The 17,130-nt window shown below is 36.3% G+C and overlaps 1 protein-coding gene across 1 annotated transcript; it reads right to left on the bottom strand.

Moving 5' to 3' along the window:
- Positions 1-13,962: 13,962 nt before the first annotated feature.
- On the bottom strand, positions 13,963-16,531 carry LOC105389636 (mucin-5AC). Its single transcript, XM_011560780.3, has one exon. It carries the CDS (start codon positions 16,424-16,426, stop codon positions 14,354-14,356), a length of 2,073 nt encoding a protein of 690 aa, XP_011559082.3. The 5' UTR covers positions 16,427-16,531; the 3' UTR covers positions 13,963-14,353.
- Positions 16,532-17,130: the final 599 nt, after the last annotated feature.

The following is a 17,130-nucleotide window of genomic DNA, read 5'->3' as shown; positions in this document are numbered from 1 at the left end:
TAAACTCGCACTAGGCACTCTGGTTTTCAAACGGATATTACCGGACACCGACAGGAAACTTTCTCACATTGAATAGAATGTCTTCAATAAGTTCTCTGCTATCTTCTTTAAGAATGCACTCAAGCATTTTGGAGAGGTTATTTGCCGATTGAGTAGTTCCGAACTCTTGTATGTGCCTAGACTGTTTACTAACGGACTTAAAACTTTTTTTTATTACTGTTGGAATATTGTCTTTATCTATATTTTTGTGTCCTAATAATTATTAAAATGTTTTGTTCAAATCCAGAAGCAATGATGTATTGCTAGCGTAATTTGTCATCGAGATTGCGGATTGAAGGAAAGAACAGAAAAAAATCTCTATTGATAATGATATCGATTCTGAAGTCACAAATTTTAAATTTAGCGATGTCAAAACCTTAATTTCTTTGTTTAAAATTCGACTCTATGATTGTTTCCGTAAATGTCATTTTATGCTAGCAAATTTTTTAGTTTGACAGCGTTAAAATTAGAATTTCTGCCTTCAGAATCAACATCCTTATGTACCTTATTATGTTTAATATTTTGCATGTCATTTATCACCCGTTAGTGGACCATTAAAAGTTTGTCGGGGGCATATCTCTTTTTCTGAATGTACATTTCATTCTAACCTTACATTCTCAGTTCTGATTAGCAGTGAAGCAAGGAACGGGTTTACTAATGATAATGACCGGCTAATATCAAGACATAACGGCTAATAAAACTTGGTAGGAACTTGGAAGGCATTGCAGGAAATTCTCTGATCCCGCAGCTTCCATATTTTCAAACTAACTGAGATTTTAAAACGTTTTTGCGGCAGTTATCACACGCTTCCCGTTTTCAAAATGCGTTCGTGAGAAAATTATATCCTCGGTCTTTTTGAAAGCTTTTTTACTGAGGTGGCAATAAAATGGATTTAGAGAGTATGCTGAAAATAATTATCTGCTTTATTGCGATTGTTCCAGGTATTTAAATCTGTTCTTTAAGGTTATGATCATTTTATCCGTTTTATTATCCGCGTGTTTTTAACTAGAATTATCTTAAAATCCGTTTAGGTAGCTATAAATCATGTTTCCGATCTAAAAAGACGAAGAAATGTACAAATCGACTGTAGCAATTAACAATGTCGTAAGTGAAAAACCGCTACTTTTCAGTAGAGCCGTTTTAAGTTTTAAATATGACTAAAATAGTTCTAAAATTTACATTACTCTATCTATCTTATCCAAATTCGGCATGGTGACTTAGTTTTAAGTGTGCTACAAGGTAGTAAGATAAAAAGTTAGTATTTTTGATAGGAAAGGTGAAAAAGGCACATGTGACATTATTAACCGTCAAATCCCAGATTAACTTTGTCGGAAGAGTTAGATCCAACAATGTTAACTGGACTTGGTATTATAAATTTTGTTGGTAGTGGGAGATTCAACAATGTTCACTGAACTTAGTACTCAAAATTTTGTCGGAAGTGGGAAATCCTGCTATTTTAAGTGGACTTTATATTCTTTACGATGTCGGATTTATGCTTTCCTGAATAATTTTTTCCATGAAAATTGTAGTTTTCCATTATTTCGTTTCAATTTTCTAAGATAAATTTTAGTTATCAATTATAATAATGCAACGATAATCTGCTTATAGTTCTAGACACAAAACTGAATGTCGCAGTTTCTTAAGGCATGCTAAGAACGGGAAATTCGGGAAACTTCGTCACATATTCTCCTCGGCCATTTTTCAGAGCCTGAAGACAAAATTCTTCAGCCAGTGAGTCCTGCCAGTGAGGACGTATGTTGCAGAGACCTGGACACTGACGGTAGGACTGGTCCACCGATTTCAAATCGCTCAGCGTGCTATGGAGAGAGCTATGCTTGAGGTTTCTTTGATAGATCGTATCAGAAATTAGGTTATCCGTCAGAGGACTACGGTTACCGACATAGCTGTCAAAATATGCAAGCTGAAGTGGCAGTGGGCTGGTCATATCTGCCGAAGAATCGATAACAGTTGGGGTAGACGAGTTCTCGAGTGGAGACCACGAACACACAGACGCAGGGTGGGGCGCCCTCCTGCCCGCTGGACCGTAGGCGGGTAGCCGGTTGGAGGAGGAAGTCCGAGAACCGAGTGTTGTGGCGCTCATTGGGAGAGGCTGCAACTGAGATTTACCAACTCCTCAATGAGTGCTGGTGTTGCGGTACAGTGCCAGGTAACTGGAACGGAGCGGTCATAGTTCCTTTGCATAAAGACAAAGGCTCTCTCCAGGTCAGTCCAGGTCCGCAACATTCACCGTGGCATCAGCCTCTTAAGTATCGTTGATTCTGTATGCAAAAATATTGATGGAAAGGGAGACAGAGAATAAAAAATCTTGGATGTGTTGGCATGGTATTTGAAGAAAGGGAATGGGATTTGTGGATTACGATCTTATCACTACGTATAATGTCACAGATAGGTCCTGGTTTAACAGAGTTCTGTGCCTTCTTAGATTTAGGAAATGCTTTTATAGTAAGGAGGAATGATTTGTGGGACACAATGTCCGTTTATGGAGTGGACAGCCAATTGACGCGACCACTGGGATCCCTTTAGGGACTTTGGCTTGCGTTAGGATAAATAGAGCCTACACTGACTGGTTTAGCATCCACAGGGGTGTTAAGCCCTGCTTAATGTGTGCTTCGCCTTGGGTGTTTCATTTATTTAAAGAAAGTTATGTTAGGGATATAAAAGATGATAAAAAGGATTGCGAATCGAAAAGTTACTTCTTTAGTGCATGCTGTACGCTGACAATTAAGTCTTACTATCATCGTTGGTAGAACAGCTGCAAAAATAAGTAACTTTCCGGTATGATGTTTAAAAATGAAGGGAATGAAAGGCGAAAGTAATGATGTTTGAAAGAGATGAAACGGTGACTGAGTGTAAGATCACGATAGAGAATTAAAGATTACAGCAAGAGAATGAGTTTGTATTGTTTGGGTATCCTGTTAACGAGAGATGTAAGGGTTATTGAAAGTGAAAGTGGGAAATCAGATAAATTTATTGGAGCCTGGAACTCTGTAATGAGGAGTCAGAAAGTGTCTCAAAAAGCTCGTTTGGATGTTCATGAGAGTGTTGTTCCCTACGCTGATGTCATTTATTATTGTTATCACTAAAGATCTAGCATACTCGTATCCTTGCAGCTGTACAGTAAGAGGCCGAGAAACCTGCAGGTTACAGTGCACGTGACTGCACTAGTTCATCTTCAAATCCAATAGGAATTTTACTGAAGGTTGTTATCCAAAAAACAACAAATAAATAATAAAATATCGGTACCTATAAACATACAGAATGTAAAAGCAATGCTCCTGAAATCATGAACCACGTGCTCCTTCAGTCCAACTAAAATATATAAATACCTACGCAAATTATAATTTTTTTCAGTTTACCATACAGAATTACCTACTCTGGAATATTACGAGTATGTATGGGATTTCTAAAGATGTGAGTGTTAAATTAAAGTAAACTATTTTTGTAGATACCAGAGCTTTTAACTGTTTTTGAAAAATCTGCCCTTAATAAATTTTTCAGTAAGAGGCCTTCCTTACTAGGCCATGGTCACATCAGCAACTACGTATCCAAGCAGTAGGTATATTGAAATGTATGGTATTAGCGACGATGCCACACCGTCGTCGCCAAGTGAGTTAGGTACCATAAATTTCAATACTTACAGCTTGGACACGTTGCTGGTAACGCGGTCAATGAGGTTCTAGTGAGGCTGGGCTCTAACTTTTATAGAGAGCCGGTCGAGATTTTACAACGTTTACAGAAAATAATGGTACATTGTACCACATCCAACTCAATAGTTTAACATTATGTACAAATAACAAGGTCGGTTCTTCCATATCCGACAATCACAAGGGAAAGAAGAACAAATAATAAAGTCGGTAATACCATATACAACAGTAGTACTTGAAACGCAAGCAAGTAACAATGTGGGATGTGGTACATCCGACTCAAAATTAAAATAATGCGCAGTTAATACTGTTGGATGTGCCGTTTGCTATAATGTTACCTGTTCAGTACTGTTTATACAACTTCCATACGAAAATTTAATAAAATATTAATTGTTAAAAAAAAAATACATTGTATTGGGCAAGCATGTTAATGTGAGATGCTATAAAAATATATATTTGTTTAATTGTATCCGTTTTAATGGAACATGTTTGTACACAAATCTTCAAATTCTGTCATACATTGTCTTGAGATCTTTACCCGTTCCTTGATACACTAAGTCTACCATTATTTAGAGCAAGACATTATAGTTTCATTATTTTTATAAATTAATTGATCTTAAAGACCACATAATAAAATTGTATAACGCAACTTGGGCTCCTCCCGCTAACATGGCGGGAAGTGGTAGATACGACCGGCCGCCCCGCTCGCCCGCCCCGGGAACAGTGTCGCAACATACTTACCGACAGTGTTAAGCGGTCGCCATGAACAGATCCGACTTTTTTCCACAAGAAAAATCGGGAAATATTCATAATTAAGAGCTGAAACTTTCCTAACACCTTCCTTATTGATATTATGACCTTCTAGTGCAATAAACTGAAAAATGGCCAAAAGTCAGTTACGACATTGTTAATTGCTACAGTCGAAATATGAACCTAACTACATTCCCTATTTACCAAATCCCTTGTAATTTTCTAGCCCACTTTCCTTTACGGTCACCCAATAGCCATCCAGTGTGAGGTAAAGTAAAGTACGCGCACACGGCACACACTTGTAAACTTCTAGCTTTACCCGCGCACACACGGGCACGGAATAGTTTATTGAGAACCCTCGCCATATCAGTGTCAAGTTAGGAAATTTGTCCCCAAGTTACGCTTATAAGTTTCAGCTCATTGATACTTAGCTGGGATCGAGGCGCAAGTGGTGGGTAAAGTTTTTCTAGATTCTTTTTAGGCACTCTGTTCCATACTATTATAGTATACTGTCTAGACATATAGGTATAGGTACTTATATAGTGTTATGAAGTTTAAATTTGAATCATAAACAAGTACCAACACCAAAAAAGGTTTTGGTGCAACATTCATCTTCAATTCATTCTTTTACCTGGTGCATAGTTACTGTTATAGTTGTATGACTCTATCACCCCCACTAAATATAGCTCTATATAATATTGTAATATCTAGATAATTATCAACATAATTTTCGGGTCCTATTCTAGTTACGCCCAAGATAACTTCCCTTCCATAGATTCCATGTCATCTTTATCGACATTGATATAGGTACTACTTAACGCACATTCTATATACTCGTATCACATCGCAATTTTTTAATTCTATTCTCTGTGGGGGTGGTACCTGCACCTGGCTCTCTCGAATGGAACCTTTGTGCATATCCCCAAGGTATAAACTGCTTTCATAGGCTTGGATCATTTGCCCACCACTTTGCTCCACGGCGCGCTGGGTTCACATGTCTAATATGTGTTAAATCTAGATGTACAGATATCTTCACGATGTTTTCCTTCACCGTACGAGCACGTAGTACAAATTATTCTTAAATTTCTAAACAAACCCACTCACTCACGAATAAAAGTCAAAATCTTATCCATTACGCCACCACGGCGTAAAAACTAGCAATCATTTGTGTAATAGAAAGTTTATCATCATCGTTAAGTGGCAAGACAATCTTGACTCATCATTTCGACACTTTAGCAGTTATGTCTGAACTAAGTTCCCTATTACGAGTTACCGGAATGGTCCTCCAAAAGCTGTCGTAACCGCCCAAGTCAACTGTTGGTATCGAATAGATTAGTAAGACCACACAAACTATTCGTTCGGTAATCTAAGAGCAAATATTGAGGTTACACGCAACCCCCCTTGTTTGATATTTTACGCCTTCACCCATTTGGTAATTGGGAAACTACGCCACCTATCGGACAATAACAGTTATCAGTTATCAGCCTATTATTTAAGTATTCATTGTAGGGGTGTTGTTCCTAACTGATATTACGGTATTTCTATTTGTTAGTATTTTACTTATTAATGATTACGTACTAAAACACTGACGTGCAATGAAAAAGATCCACTGCCATTGACCTCCCATATGTCACTGGAACTTTTTCATCACTCGTTGTAAAGTGTAAAATTTTGAATTACTTTTGAGGTAATTTATAACTTTTACAGAGCTATTTTGAATTTAATTATTTATTATCTTAATTTTTAAGGCAAAAATAGGATATAAGCGTAAAAAAGGTGGAAGTAATGCTAAAAACATTTTATACCAGCCAACCTATACGAGGTAGAGGAACACTAGTAAAAAGGTGTGCAAAAGAAAAATAATATTTATGTAATATAAGAAGGATCTTCTACTTACATATACCAAAATATAAAATAGATGATCAGTCTGAACTACTCTAATTACTCACTAGCTCTGGACCCCAGTAAATTAACGATCCCTGTTGAAATTCAATAAAGGGTGGGTCTATTCTATGCCGAATAGAAAATTAACTTAGTTACAAATGTAACATATGAGCCAAATTTATATTTAGGTACTTTAGAAGCCACAAATGTAGATAGTTATACATAATATAATAATTATCATTGTAATGTAATGTAGCTGTCTCTTAGCCATATTTCATCGAAATTATCTTAGCCGTTCATAAGTTATGCGTCTTTTAGTCTTGAATTTCGGAGTTTTTTAAACGTTGGTAAGGTTCTTCTTCTTCTTTTTATTTCTACCCTTTTCCTTATTTAGGGTCGGCTTTGTGCGTCATGTCACGCCATTTTACCCTATCCTCTGTCATATCCTCATTCACTCCACACTCTCTCATAATATTTTCTTTAACACAATCAAGCCACGTCTTTCTTGATCTTCCTCTCTTACGCTTCTTCAGGTCTCAGGTTATGAACATGTAAATACAGTCGAGAAAACAGTGGATAGGCTACCTAATACCTTAGAACTGCCTGAAACCTTCAAGCATGATCAGTGTTCACTACAAACGATATTGTCCAGGTACGTGTATCACAGGTTTCGATACTATTTTCGAATCTACACAAACATAATGGAAAAAACAAATGTCACTTTTGGAACTGACAAATTTGCCTTTCATTTTGATAGTGACAGTTGAAGATACTGTTCTTTTTCCATATGTTTGTGTAGTTTCGAAAATAGTATCGAATCCTGTGCTCGCGGCTCTGAAACCCAGGTAGATTTCCCGGACGGCACGAATCCTTCTCGGAACTCCGTTTAAGCGTGCGTTGTGGGTGTTCAGCTGATAGATTTTCGCACCTAATTTGTTCATTATGGAAATAATTGTTATTAAATAAAATAAGCTGAACATTTTTTCCGTAAATTTATGTTTACAGTAATGTAGTAATATTGAGTGTTGTTATGTAGCTATGATGTTCCTTTAAAAGAAAGCAGCGGTTCTTTTATGACACAGGTCTGCTATCGAAAAACGCACATTTCGGGAAAGATTTGTTAAAAAAGCAAAGAACAAGTTATCCACCACCCAGTGACCTAAGCCCGGTATATAGAACCCACCAGTATTCACATCTTCACTAATTGTATAGACAAAAGCTTATTATAAAATTGATGATTACTTAGAGGACGTTAATGCATGGCTGTGATAAGTAGTTAGCTCTGCTCATATTATTATAATAATTATTATTAAGCTTATATGTATTGTATACCAACTAGTTTTAAGTCTTTTTTTGAAAAGATGGCTCAGGAGTTTCTTGCCTCCGTTCTTCTCCTTAGACAGAAAGAGCCCCCCCTTATCCGAACGGAGAGTAATTTGTAAAAATTGACGTTCATCAGAAAATTTTATATTTGTACGATGAATAAAAAATTTTGACTTTGACTTTGACTTTGACTTAAAGATTTGATAGTTCGTGTTTTTACTAATGCTACCTACCTATATTATCCATTTTTTTAATTTAAATCTGTATTATAGGTATATTTTTATTATTTATTTTTTATTTAACTCTTTATTGTACAAATATTACAAATAAAAGTACAAAGGGTGGACTTAATGCTAATGGTATACTATGAGCCGTAAACTTCTTGTTATCCTGGACTTTCCACGGAAAACCGTTTAAAGTTCTTATTTCCAAGGAAATTCTACATAATGATATATCTAACTCATAATATTATCTCCAACCAGATAATCTTCTAGATGCATAATAATGGATAATCATATCCATTATTATGCATCAGACAAGGAATTTGTGAACTCAAACAATATTGCTTCGTATACATACATATGTACATATTTGCATCGTATACTCTACAGGGTGTTTAAAACATGATATCGTAAGCCAAAAGGGGATGACTCAGGAAATCATTGCGAACAAATTTCTCTGTAGGTAAGTACTAATTTTGAATATTCGCAAGAAATATAATATTTGATTCTCCATGAAAACTATCTTGGTCACGTGACTTTTTAATACAGGGTGTTGCAAAAAGGGTATACTAAGCCGAAACCTACATGTGCAGCATGTTATACCTAAGCCCGAAACTGAAATCAGAATTTGAAAATTCGCGAAAAAAAAAATCATTTTCCATAGAAACTTTGTTGGTCATGTGACTTTTTACTAGGGAATTTTTTTTTTTCGCGAATTTCCAAATTCTGATTTCAGTTTCGGGCTTAGATATAACATGCTGCACATGTAGGTTTCGGCTTAGTATACCAATTTTGCAACACCCTGTATACTAATGGGAACCAAAAACTTTTATTCGCGAATTTTCAAAAGACGCCCCTTATGACGCCCTGAGCAACCTTTCGGGTTAACCATATTTTGCAACACTCTGTATAAAGTATACGCCACTGATTACTAATCAATAGCATTACGTGATTAAATCCCTAGTGATCCCTTTGTCCCGGTTTAAGTTCCACAGTTACGCATGACTCCCTTGATTGACCTAAATGATGGTTGTTGCGAAATAGTTACGAGAGAATTCCGCTAAATACACGAGTAATGAAATATAAAAAAGTTCCAGTGACCTATGGCATGGCAATGGCAGATGGAACTTTTTTATTGCTCGCAGGTTTACTAAACCACCGTATTCATAAATCTTTAAAGAGGGGCATATATAGTGCCACAAACTTATCTGTTCCGGTGACAGCTCACGTAAATGTGTAATATTTCTTCATTCTATAATATTTTAAGTTTGCCAGTAGTTGTAATTCGCTCTTCTGGTTTCAATAAACCCATCTAATCTATATCAATATATAATTCATTAGTAAATAATGAGATATGGATCAATTTAGTTCGCTCTCACCGGAACAGATAAGTTTGTCGCACTGTGATTGCATGACAGCTCTTGTTTGTTTGTTTTTTTATGTACTGACTCAATATGGGCCCCGGAAATTTTGATAGTGCGACGAGTATATACATACAATATTTTCTTTACCAAGGAATATGCAAAAATATTGTAAGGGCCTGCATGTTTCACAATGTCTGGATAATGGATAGCTGTGGGATAAAATACATGCTGTCACTCTCCGTAATTACGTTTTAGAGAGTAATAGCATGTATTTTATCCCACAGTTAGCCCTAAACAGGACCTAAGTATAACAAATTGTATTCTGTAAATAGCAAAATGAACTATAAATGTATTCTGTAAATAGAAAAAAGAGCCTATGGTGTTAATATCAACCGATTCGGTACATACCTACTAAGTTCGTTAACTCTACACTCTCGTTAAAGGTACATGACCTCTGAAATAAGTTTTAGATTTCACATTCTCGCGAGACGAAGTTAGCATATTCTTTTCATCTTTTATATGAGTTTATATGACTTTAGAAATCTAGAGTTATACCCATTTATTAAAAGATAAATTTAATATGAATATTAGTATTTTTAGATCTCACTTTATAAACGCAATACAAAGAAACAACTTTATTTTCTATATCATCATATAGGTATGTTTTGTAAAATTTTACCACCCTACTTTTTTGTAGTACGTAAGCACTTTACGAATTAATTAAAAAAGGCAGAAGCTCGCAAGGCTTCTGAGGAAAATTACGCTTGAAGCTGTGTTGGAAAACTACGAAGAACAATTAAGTTTAACTCCGATTTGAAATGAGCTTTGCTATAATGCTAGAGCCTCAACTCCGCCTATCGACGTAGATGCAAATCATACTAATATTATAATTACCTCTACATAAAAAGGTATAAAGTTTGTAAGTTTATGGATTGGATGATTTGATTGACACAAAGTTTCATCAAAACCTGTTTAGTAGTTTTGTGTTAAATGTAACCAAACTTTTGACTACAAAAATGGATTTCGATGTAATGTTGTGTAAAGGTCCACGTGTTGGTACTCGTATCGTGCGTATCGCACCAAACGGATAGTCATAAATTGTATGGACAAATGGTGTCCGGCAATTCCAAAGAAGTAGAATTTATATTATAAAGTATAGCTGTTCCCGCGCGCTTCGCTTCGCCTTAAAAAGTTTTCCCGTGGGAATTCCGGGATAAAAAGTAGCCTATGTTCTTTCCCGGGGTCTAGACCGTATGTATACCAAATTTCATTCAAATCCGTTCAGTAGTTTTGGCGTGAAAGAGTAACAGACAGACAGACAGACACAGTTACTTTCGCATTTATAATATTAAGTTAGGAAGTTAGGATACTGAATGGCATAAGTACTCGTACGTTGCGTAAGATGCCGAAAGGTACACGGTTAGCTAAAAAACTGACTCCATGGATTGATACATAGGCTACATTTTAACGTGGAATGCCCACGGGGAAACTTTTGAAGGCAAAGAGAAGCTCACAAGTAACAGCTATAGTCTTAATGCAAAATCGTACAATAATATTATACATAATAAATTATTCTAGTATTACAATTTAGTTGTAAGAAAGTACCTAGATAATTTACTGTGGTTCCGAATAAATTATTATCCTCTGTAAAAACGTGCAAGGTGAGTCTGAGTACTAAATAAAAAAACACTCACAAAGGATTTTCCACAAAATAACTCTCATACCTACCGGCTATTTATTACCGAACATTTTTCTCATAAAGTAGGAGTTTCGGCATCTCAGCCCGTGGAACGACTCCCAGAAGCATATTCTTATAATCATCGGTCGTTTTCAAGAAAATTATTTCAGCTCTGCCGGTGAAGTCGTAAAAAGGGGGCGGGGACGAATGTACCTGATTACTGAGTGAAGGGTCCGCAGGTTTTATACACATTTATTTAACCGACACTCTTCTTGACATACGATTATTAGTTACGTACGTTATATTAAACGGTATGCAGGGTGTTGCAAAAAGGGTATACTAAGCCGAAACCTATATGTGCAGCAAGGTATCTAAGCCCGAAACTGTAAGCAGAATTTCAAAATCCGCGATATTTTTTTTATTTAGGTATTGGCTTAGTATACCCTTTTTGCAACATCCTATATAACCTATCGAGTATCATAGATACAGCGGGTTTCAGGACATTCCACGCCAAGTTTGCCTGTTCGTGGTCTGCATTCGGCAATTCGTCCACGCTAACGTGCCACTTTTTAAGTTATTTATACTTAACTAACCTAAATAAATATTGTCATGTGTTTTTTTCTACATTACGCGGCTCCGGTATACTTATTTTCGCAAATTTTTCAAAATGCAAGCAAAAATTCTGAAGCGTACCGAAAAATCGTGCATAATTTTAGTCAAAACCCCACCGTCCGCCCGAGTTAGACTGCTAAAGGATTTAATGAAATTCCGTCAGAACCCTAATAAGATATAACTTTTCTAAGAAATCTCTCTCGAGAAGACTTAGTTGAGAAATTAAAGTTAATTGTTACTGAGGGATATTATTAAGGAAGAAGCAGTTTGTATAAAACTAATTAGGTACGTATTACTTTTGTCATAGTTTGCTTGGATAAAGTCAAAGCCAGAAACGTAAGTTCAGGGAGCTTCAGGCTTTCAAGCGCAAGGGGTTTCTGTTTTTATTTTTGACAAGATAAAAAAGTGTGTACAGTGCCACAAACTTATCTGTTCCGGTGAGAGCTCACGTAAATGTGTGATATTTCTTCATTCTATAAGATTTTAAGTTTGCCAGTAGTGGTAATTCGCTCTTGTGGTTTCAATAAACCCATCTAATCTATATCAATGTATAATTAATGAGTAAATAATGAGATATGGATCAATTTAGTTCGCTCTCACCGGAACAGATAAGTTTGTCGCACTGTACAGTGCTCCAAAATTGATAATGAGCATAGCAATCTTTGACAGATCGGTTGTTTTCGATTATGTGACACATGATATTGACTCCTATTTCTTTCGAACAAGGTGCAAAATGCAAGTGTTATTTTAAGGTTTTTACGATTTAATGATTCGGGTGTGAAGATCTGCATGTGCATTATTAATTTTGGACAAGTGTATGATATATTGACTGTACTAGACACGAGACTAGAGGTATGAATATGATCAAGCACAGTTTCTGAGTTGTTATTTTTACACGGATGCACATAGGTAAGTACTGTCATTCAATTATATTTTTTCTTGCCAATCTATAGTATATAAACGTATACCTACGTAATATTTCACATTAAAAAAAAACTCTTGTATTTTATCATTTTTATATGCCAAAATCCTTGGTCCAAAGCCGCCAAGGTACCTAAAGCCTATAGGTATATTGAGACATTAACTCTTAAACACACCATTTCAACGCTCATATAAACCATTTTACTGCTACATACTTTGATGGTTCACTTAAGCATGTTGTAGGCAAACTATTAAATCACTCAGTGTGGTTGTTACCCACTCTTGCAGCTCATAAACTTATATTTCAGAGTGGAGTGTTTCAAAATGCCTGCCAAATTTCGCGTTGTCTTTGTAAGTGTGTGTGAGCGTGTTATGTTATAATGTAATAATGGTAGCCTGTTATGCCTTTTTTCAGTGTTATTACATTTAAGTTGAGTGCGTATTTTCGGAGTGAAAAAGTTTTGTACCGCAGGAAATGCTTGGCTGGCTGGTCCTAGAGTTTATTTATTAAGTACTTTATTAGAGTAAAGAACATAATTAGAGTAGAGAAAGGTGGATGGAGGCTTTCGTTCAACAATTAGTATCTAATAGCACCTAGTGTCGAGTAGTTTAGATATTTAAAATATGCTTTAATGTACTACCTACTTACCATTATAATAATTTAAGGAATTCAGTTTTAGTTAGCTCTCTTTAGATCTAGGTGTGCGATATACTTACTCAATTACTAATTTGCGCTAGTTGCGAGACATAAATTTCAGATAATTTACCAAATTTAATTTTTTTAGGGTTCCGTAGCCAAAATGGCAAAAACGGAACCCTTATAGTTTCGTCATGTCCGTCTGTCCGTCTGTCCGTCTGTCACAGCCGATTTACTCGGAAACTATAAGTACTACAGTGATGAAATTTGATGGGAATATGTGTTGTATGAACCGCTACAAAAATATGACACTAAATAGTAAAAAAAAGAATTGGGGGTGGGGCCCCCCATACATGTAACTGAGGGATGAAATTTTTTTTTTCGATGTACATACCCGTGTGGGGTATCAATGGAAAGGTATTTTAAAATGATATAAAGTTTTCTAAAAAACATTTTTCTTAAAGTGAACGATTTTTGAGATATCAGCTCTCAAAGTCGTAAAAAGTATGTCCCCCCCCCTCTATTTTTATAACTACGGGGTATAAAATTCTAAAAAAAATAGAGGTGATGCATGCTAATTAACTCTTTCAACGATTTTTGGTTTGATCAAAGTATCTCTTATAGTTTTTGAGATAGGTTGATTTAACTGTAATTTTGGTTAAGTTATTGTGCTACGGAACCCTTTGTGCGCGAGCCCGACTCGCACTTGGCCGGTTTTATTTTTTTAATTATAGGTATAGTTCCACGATTTAAATTTTATAACCCCAAATTTGCTTCTTGAAACTACTTATTAAAACCTAACAATTTAATTTCCATAGTAATAATTAACTGAGTAGGTACTGTACTAAAAATAACAAAAAAAACTTAATTAGGTACTTAAATGCATTTTATTTATATTTTCTTATTCTACCTAAAATAACTTAAACACAAATTTATGCACAAAAAAGAGATGCCTGCAAAGTATTCCCACCTTGAAATACAAGTTAGTTTTAAAAGATAGAGCTAACTCTTCAATACACCTAATTAATTACTGGCAATTTATAAAACTACTTACGTTATAAACGAAATATATTTAGAAAACTACAAAAAATACGTAATTTTGTCGCTCAAAAATTGTTTAAAATTATATCATAAATTCAATGTAGACTTGCTGAATTCGCTGAACTAAGCGATTTGGTAGCAGAAACAATAATTGAGACTATCATTCAATTTATACCATGATAGGTAGGTACGTTACTTATTTTATAATAATAAATAATTTATGCCGAAATGAACAAAGACAACCACCACGGTGGTTTTTCTAACCACGACTTCAGCCTGCTCCGAGAAGGCATTATAGCGCTCTCCTCACGCGGTGGTACAGGCATCTTAGAGTATTCCATCAGCGTTGCACACGACACTTCATGTTGCAAGTACACATTATTAGTCATAACCTCCACTGTACACGCCATATTAGATCCATTCACAGGAGGTCCTTTTACAGCCAAAGGATCTGATGGGTTTATGCAAGGTACAGTGGTAACTGTAGAGTTTGTTGAATTTAGAGCTAATGGTTTCATTGTTGTTGTAGAAATGAATGGTGGAACGGTGGTAGATGTATTATTAGTAGAATTAAAGACTACTGATTGTAAGGTTGATGTTGTAATTGGTGTAACAGTAGATGTTATGTTAATTGTTTCAGTCTTATTGATTGGAGTTGTTATCGTTGAAGTCAAATTGGCAGTAGTATTATTAATAAATGTAGCTAGTGTTGAAGTAAATAATGGTGGAACATTTGTTGTAACTGTTATATTAGAAGAACTGGTGTCACTTGAAGGTGTTGTAGTATTTAGATAAGTTGTGTTATAAGCAGTTTTATTATCAAGATTAGTAGATAATGGAATGGTGGTATTAATTAAGATGTTATTAGTTGTGTTTTCTTCCAATATTGTTGGTAAAGTTGATGTGACGTTAATAGGTATGGTAGTTAATGATCCATTACTAATGGTAGAGTTACTAATGTTGTTAGAGATACCTACGACTTTGGTGATATTTGTTGGTACAACTGATGTATTTGACGTTGTCGCATTGCAAACTGGTAATAAGGGAGCTGATGTTATAACAGAATTGGTAGTTGAGTTCTTTAGTGTAAACGTTGATACAATTTCACAAGGGATTTTCAGAACTTCCAACTTTCCATTATCAGTTATTCTTAAATTACAAGTAGCTTCTTCTTTAGGAGTGTAACTTGGGCGATTATTATTATTACTGTATGAACTTGAGCTATGGCTATCATACGAATTATATCTTCTTCTATAGTAGTCATCATAATAATAGTGTTCGTGATTATGGTAGCTGGAGGAGCGACCTAGATTGTATAATGTTAGTCCTGTAAGTAGATCGCTATACGGACTGCCTGAATTCCTATACTCAGTGACGTAGACATGTTGTGGAGTGTTGTAATAAGTAGGGGTGTAGTATGAAGGTGTATTATAATGTGAGGATGGATAGTAATGATGGTTATTGATAGTAGTATGATGTGGAGTATTATAATTTGTTCCAGTGTTTGTAGGATAAGTATGTTTGTTTCCTGTATTCGATGATCCGAACCACCCTGATCCGGACGACCCGGTATTTGACACATGACTCCCCGATCCAGATAATCCGGTGTTCGATGAAGGGTACCCATGACTTCCTGAGGATCCTGATAATCCTGTGTTGGATGAAGGGTACCTATGACTGCCTGAAGACCCTGACAATCCCGTGTTAGAAGACGGGTATCCATGACTTCCTGATGACCCTGACAATCCCGTGTTAGAAGACGGGTATCCATGACTTCCTGAGGATCCGGAGAGTCCTGTATTAGATGAAGGGTATCCATGACTGCCTGATGATCCTGATAATCCTGTGTTTGAGGTAGGGTACCTATGACTCCCTGAGGATCCCGACAATCCAGTGTTAGAAGACGGATAACCATGACTTCCGGAGGATCCTGACCCTGATAGTCCGGTATTGGACGATGGGTATTTGTGACCACCCATTGATCCAAGTCCGAGTCCACCGATCGACCATCCTGATAGTCCGGTAGATGATGGATAGCTGGGTTTCGATGATCCAGATCCTGACAAGCCGGATGACGACGACGGGTAACTGTGTTTGCTTGACGAACTGGACCCTGACCAGCCTGACGATGAGTGGCTTTTGGATGAGCTCGATCCCCAGCCCCAGCCTCGTGATGATGACCTTGATGACGATCCTCTGGATCTGCTGCCGCCGCCGCTGCTTCGTCGCGCCTCGGATATGTATACACTGAGGCACAGAACTGTCAGTAGTAACAATAGTTTTGGCTTCATGGTGAAGCAGCACTCTCTGTGATCACTTTTATTTCTCGTGCGCGACACATGCGCGTCGTGGGCCTTGGTAATGTGCACTGATTGTATTGAAAAGCGAACAACGCACTGATTACTTTGTTTGTAGCAGAATTCCCAAGAACCGTAGTTTATCGCGAAGTCGGCGCTATAATCGAAGGAAAAGGTCAAATATCATTCATTGATAGTGGTTCTCAGACAAATATTGTGCGTGTCTATCTGCATTTATAATAATACAGTGACTATACACTACAATCTACCTACGTGTAAAGTTACTCCAGTAATGATTTTTTTATTAATTTCACACAGTTTTGGCGCCAACTTTTATATTATTCACTTGTCACTCTCTCATTTCTCTTTTTGTGTCTCGTGCGGCTCGTGTCGCCGTATATCCTCAGCATTAGCGAACGCCACAAGATCTCATTGTCAACAACCTATCAGGCTTCGTACATATTCATTGGCTTGTAGTGATGGTCAATAATGAGTGAATCACATTATCCGATTGTAAATTAATGAGCCATTCTTACAGTCCAACAGACTGAATTAATGATTAGTGGTTGCTTTGAATAAGATTACTTGGTAGTATCAGTAAGTAAAATAATGAATAAAAGTAACACATATTGCACAATATAATTATATAAACTGAACGCTCTTCAAATGTCTCGGACATAAATTATAGTGGTAGGTAG

The sequence above is a fragment of the Plutella xylostella genome, chromosome 19 (assembly GCF_932276165.1).
Source record: "Plutella xylostella chromosome 19, ilPluXylo3.1, whole genome shotgun sequence".
In the NCBI taxonomy this organism is placed as follows: domain Eukaryota; kingdom Metazoa; phylum Arthropoda; class Insecta; order Lepidoptera; family Plutellidae; genus Plutella; species Plutella xylostella.
The sequence above is the reverse complement of the archived record's forward strand: the minus strand, read 5'-3'. Positions and strand labels throughout refer to the sequence as shown.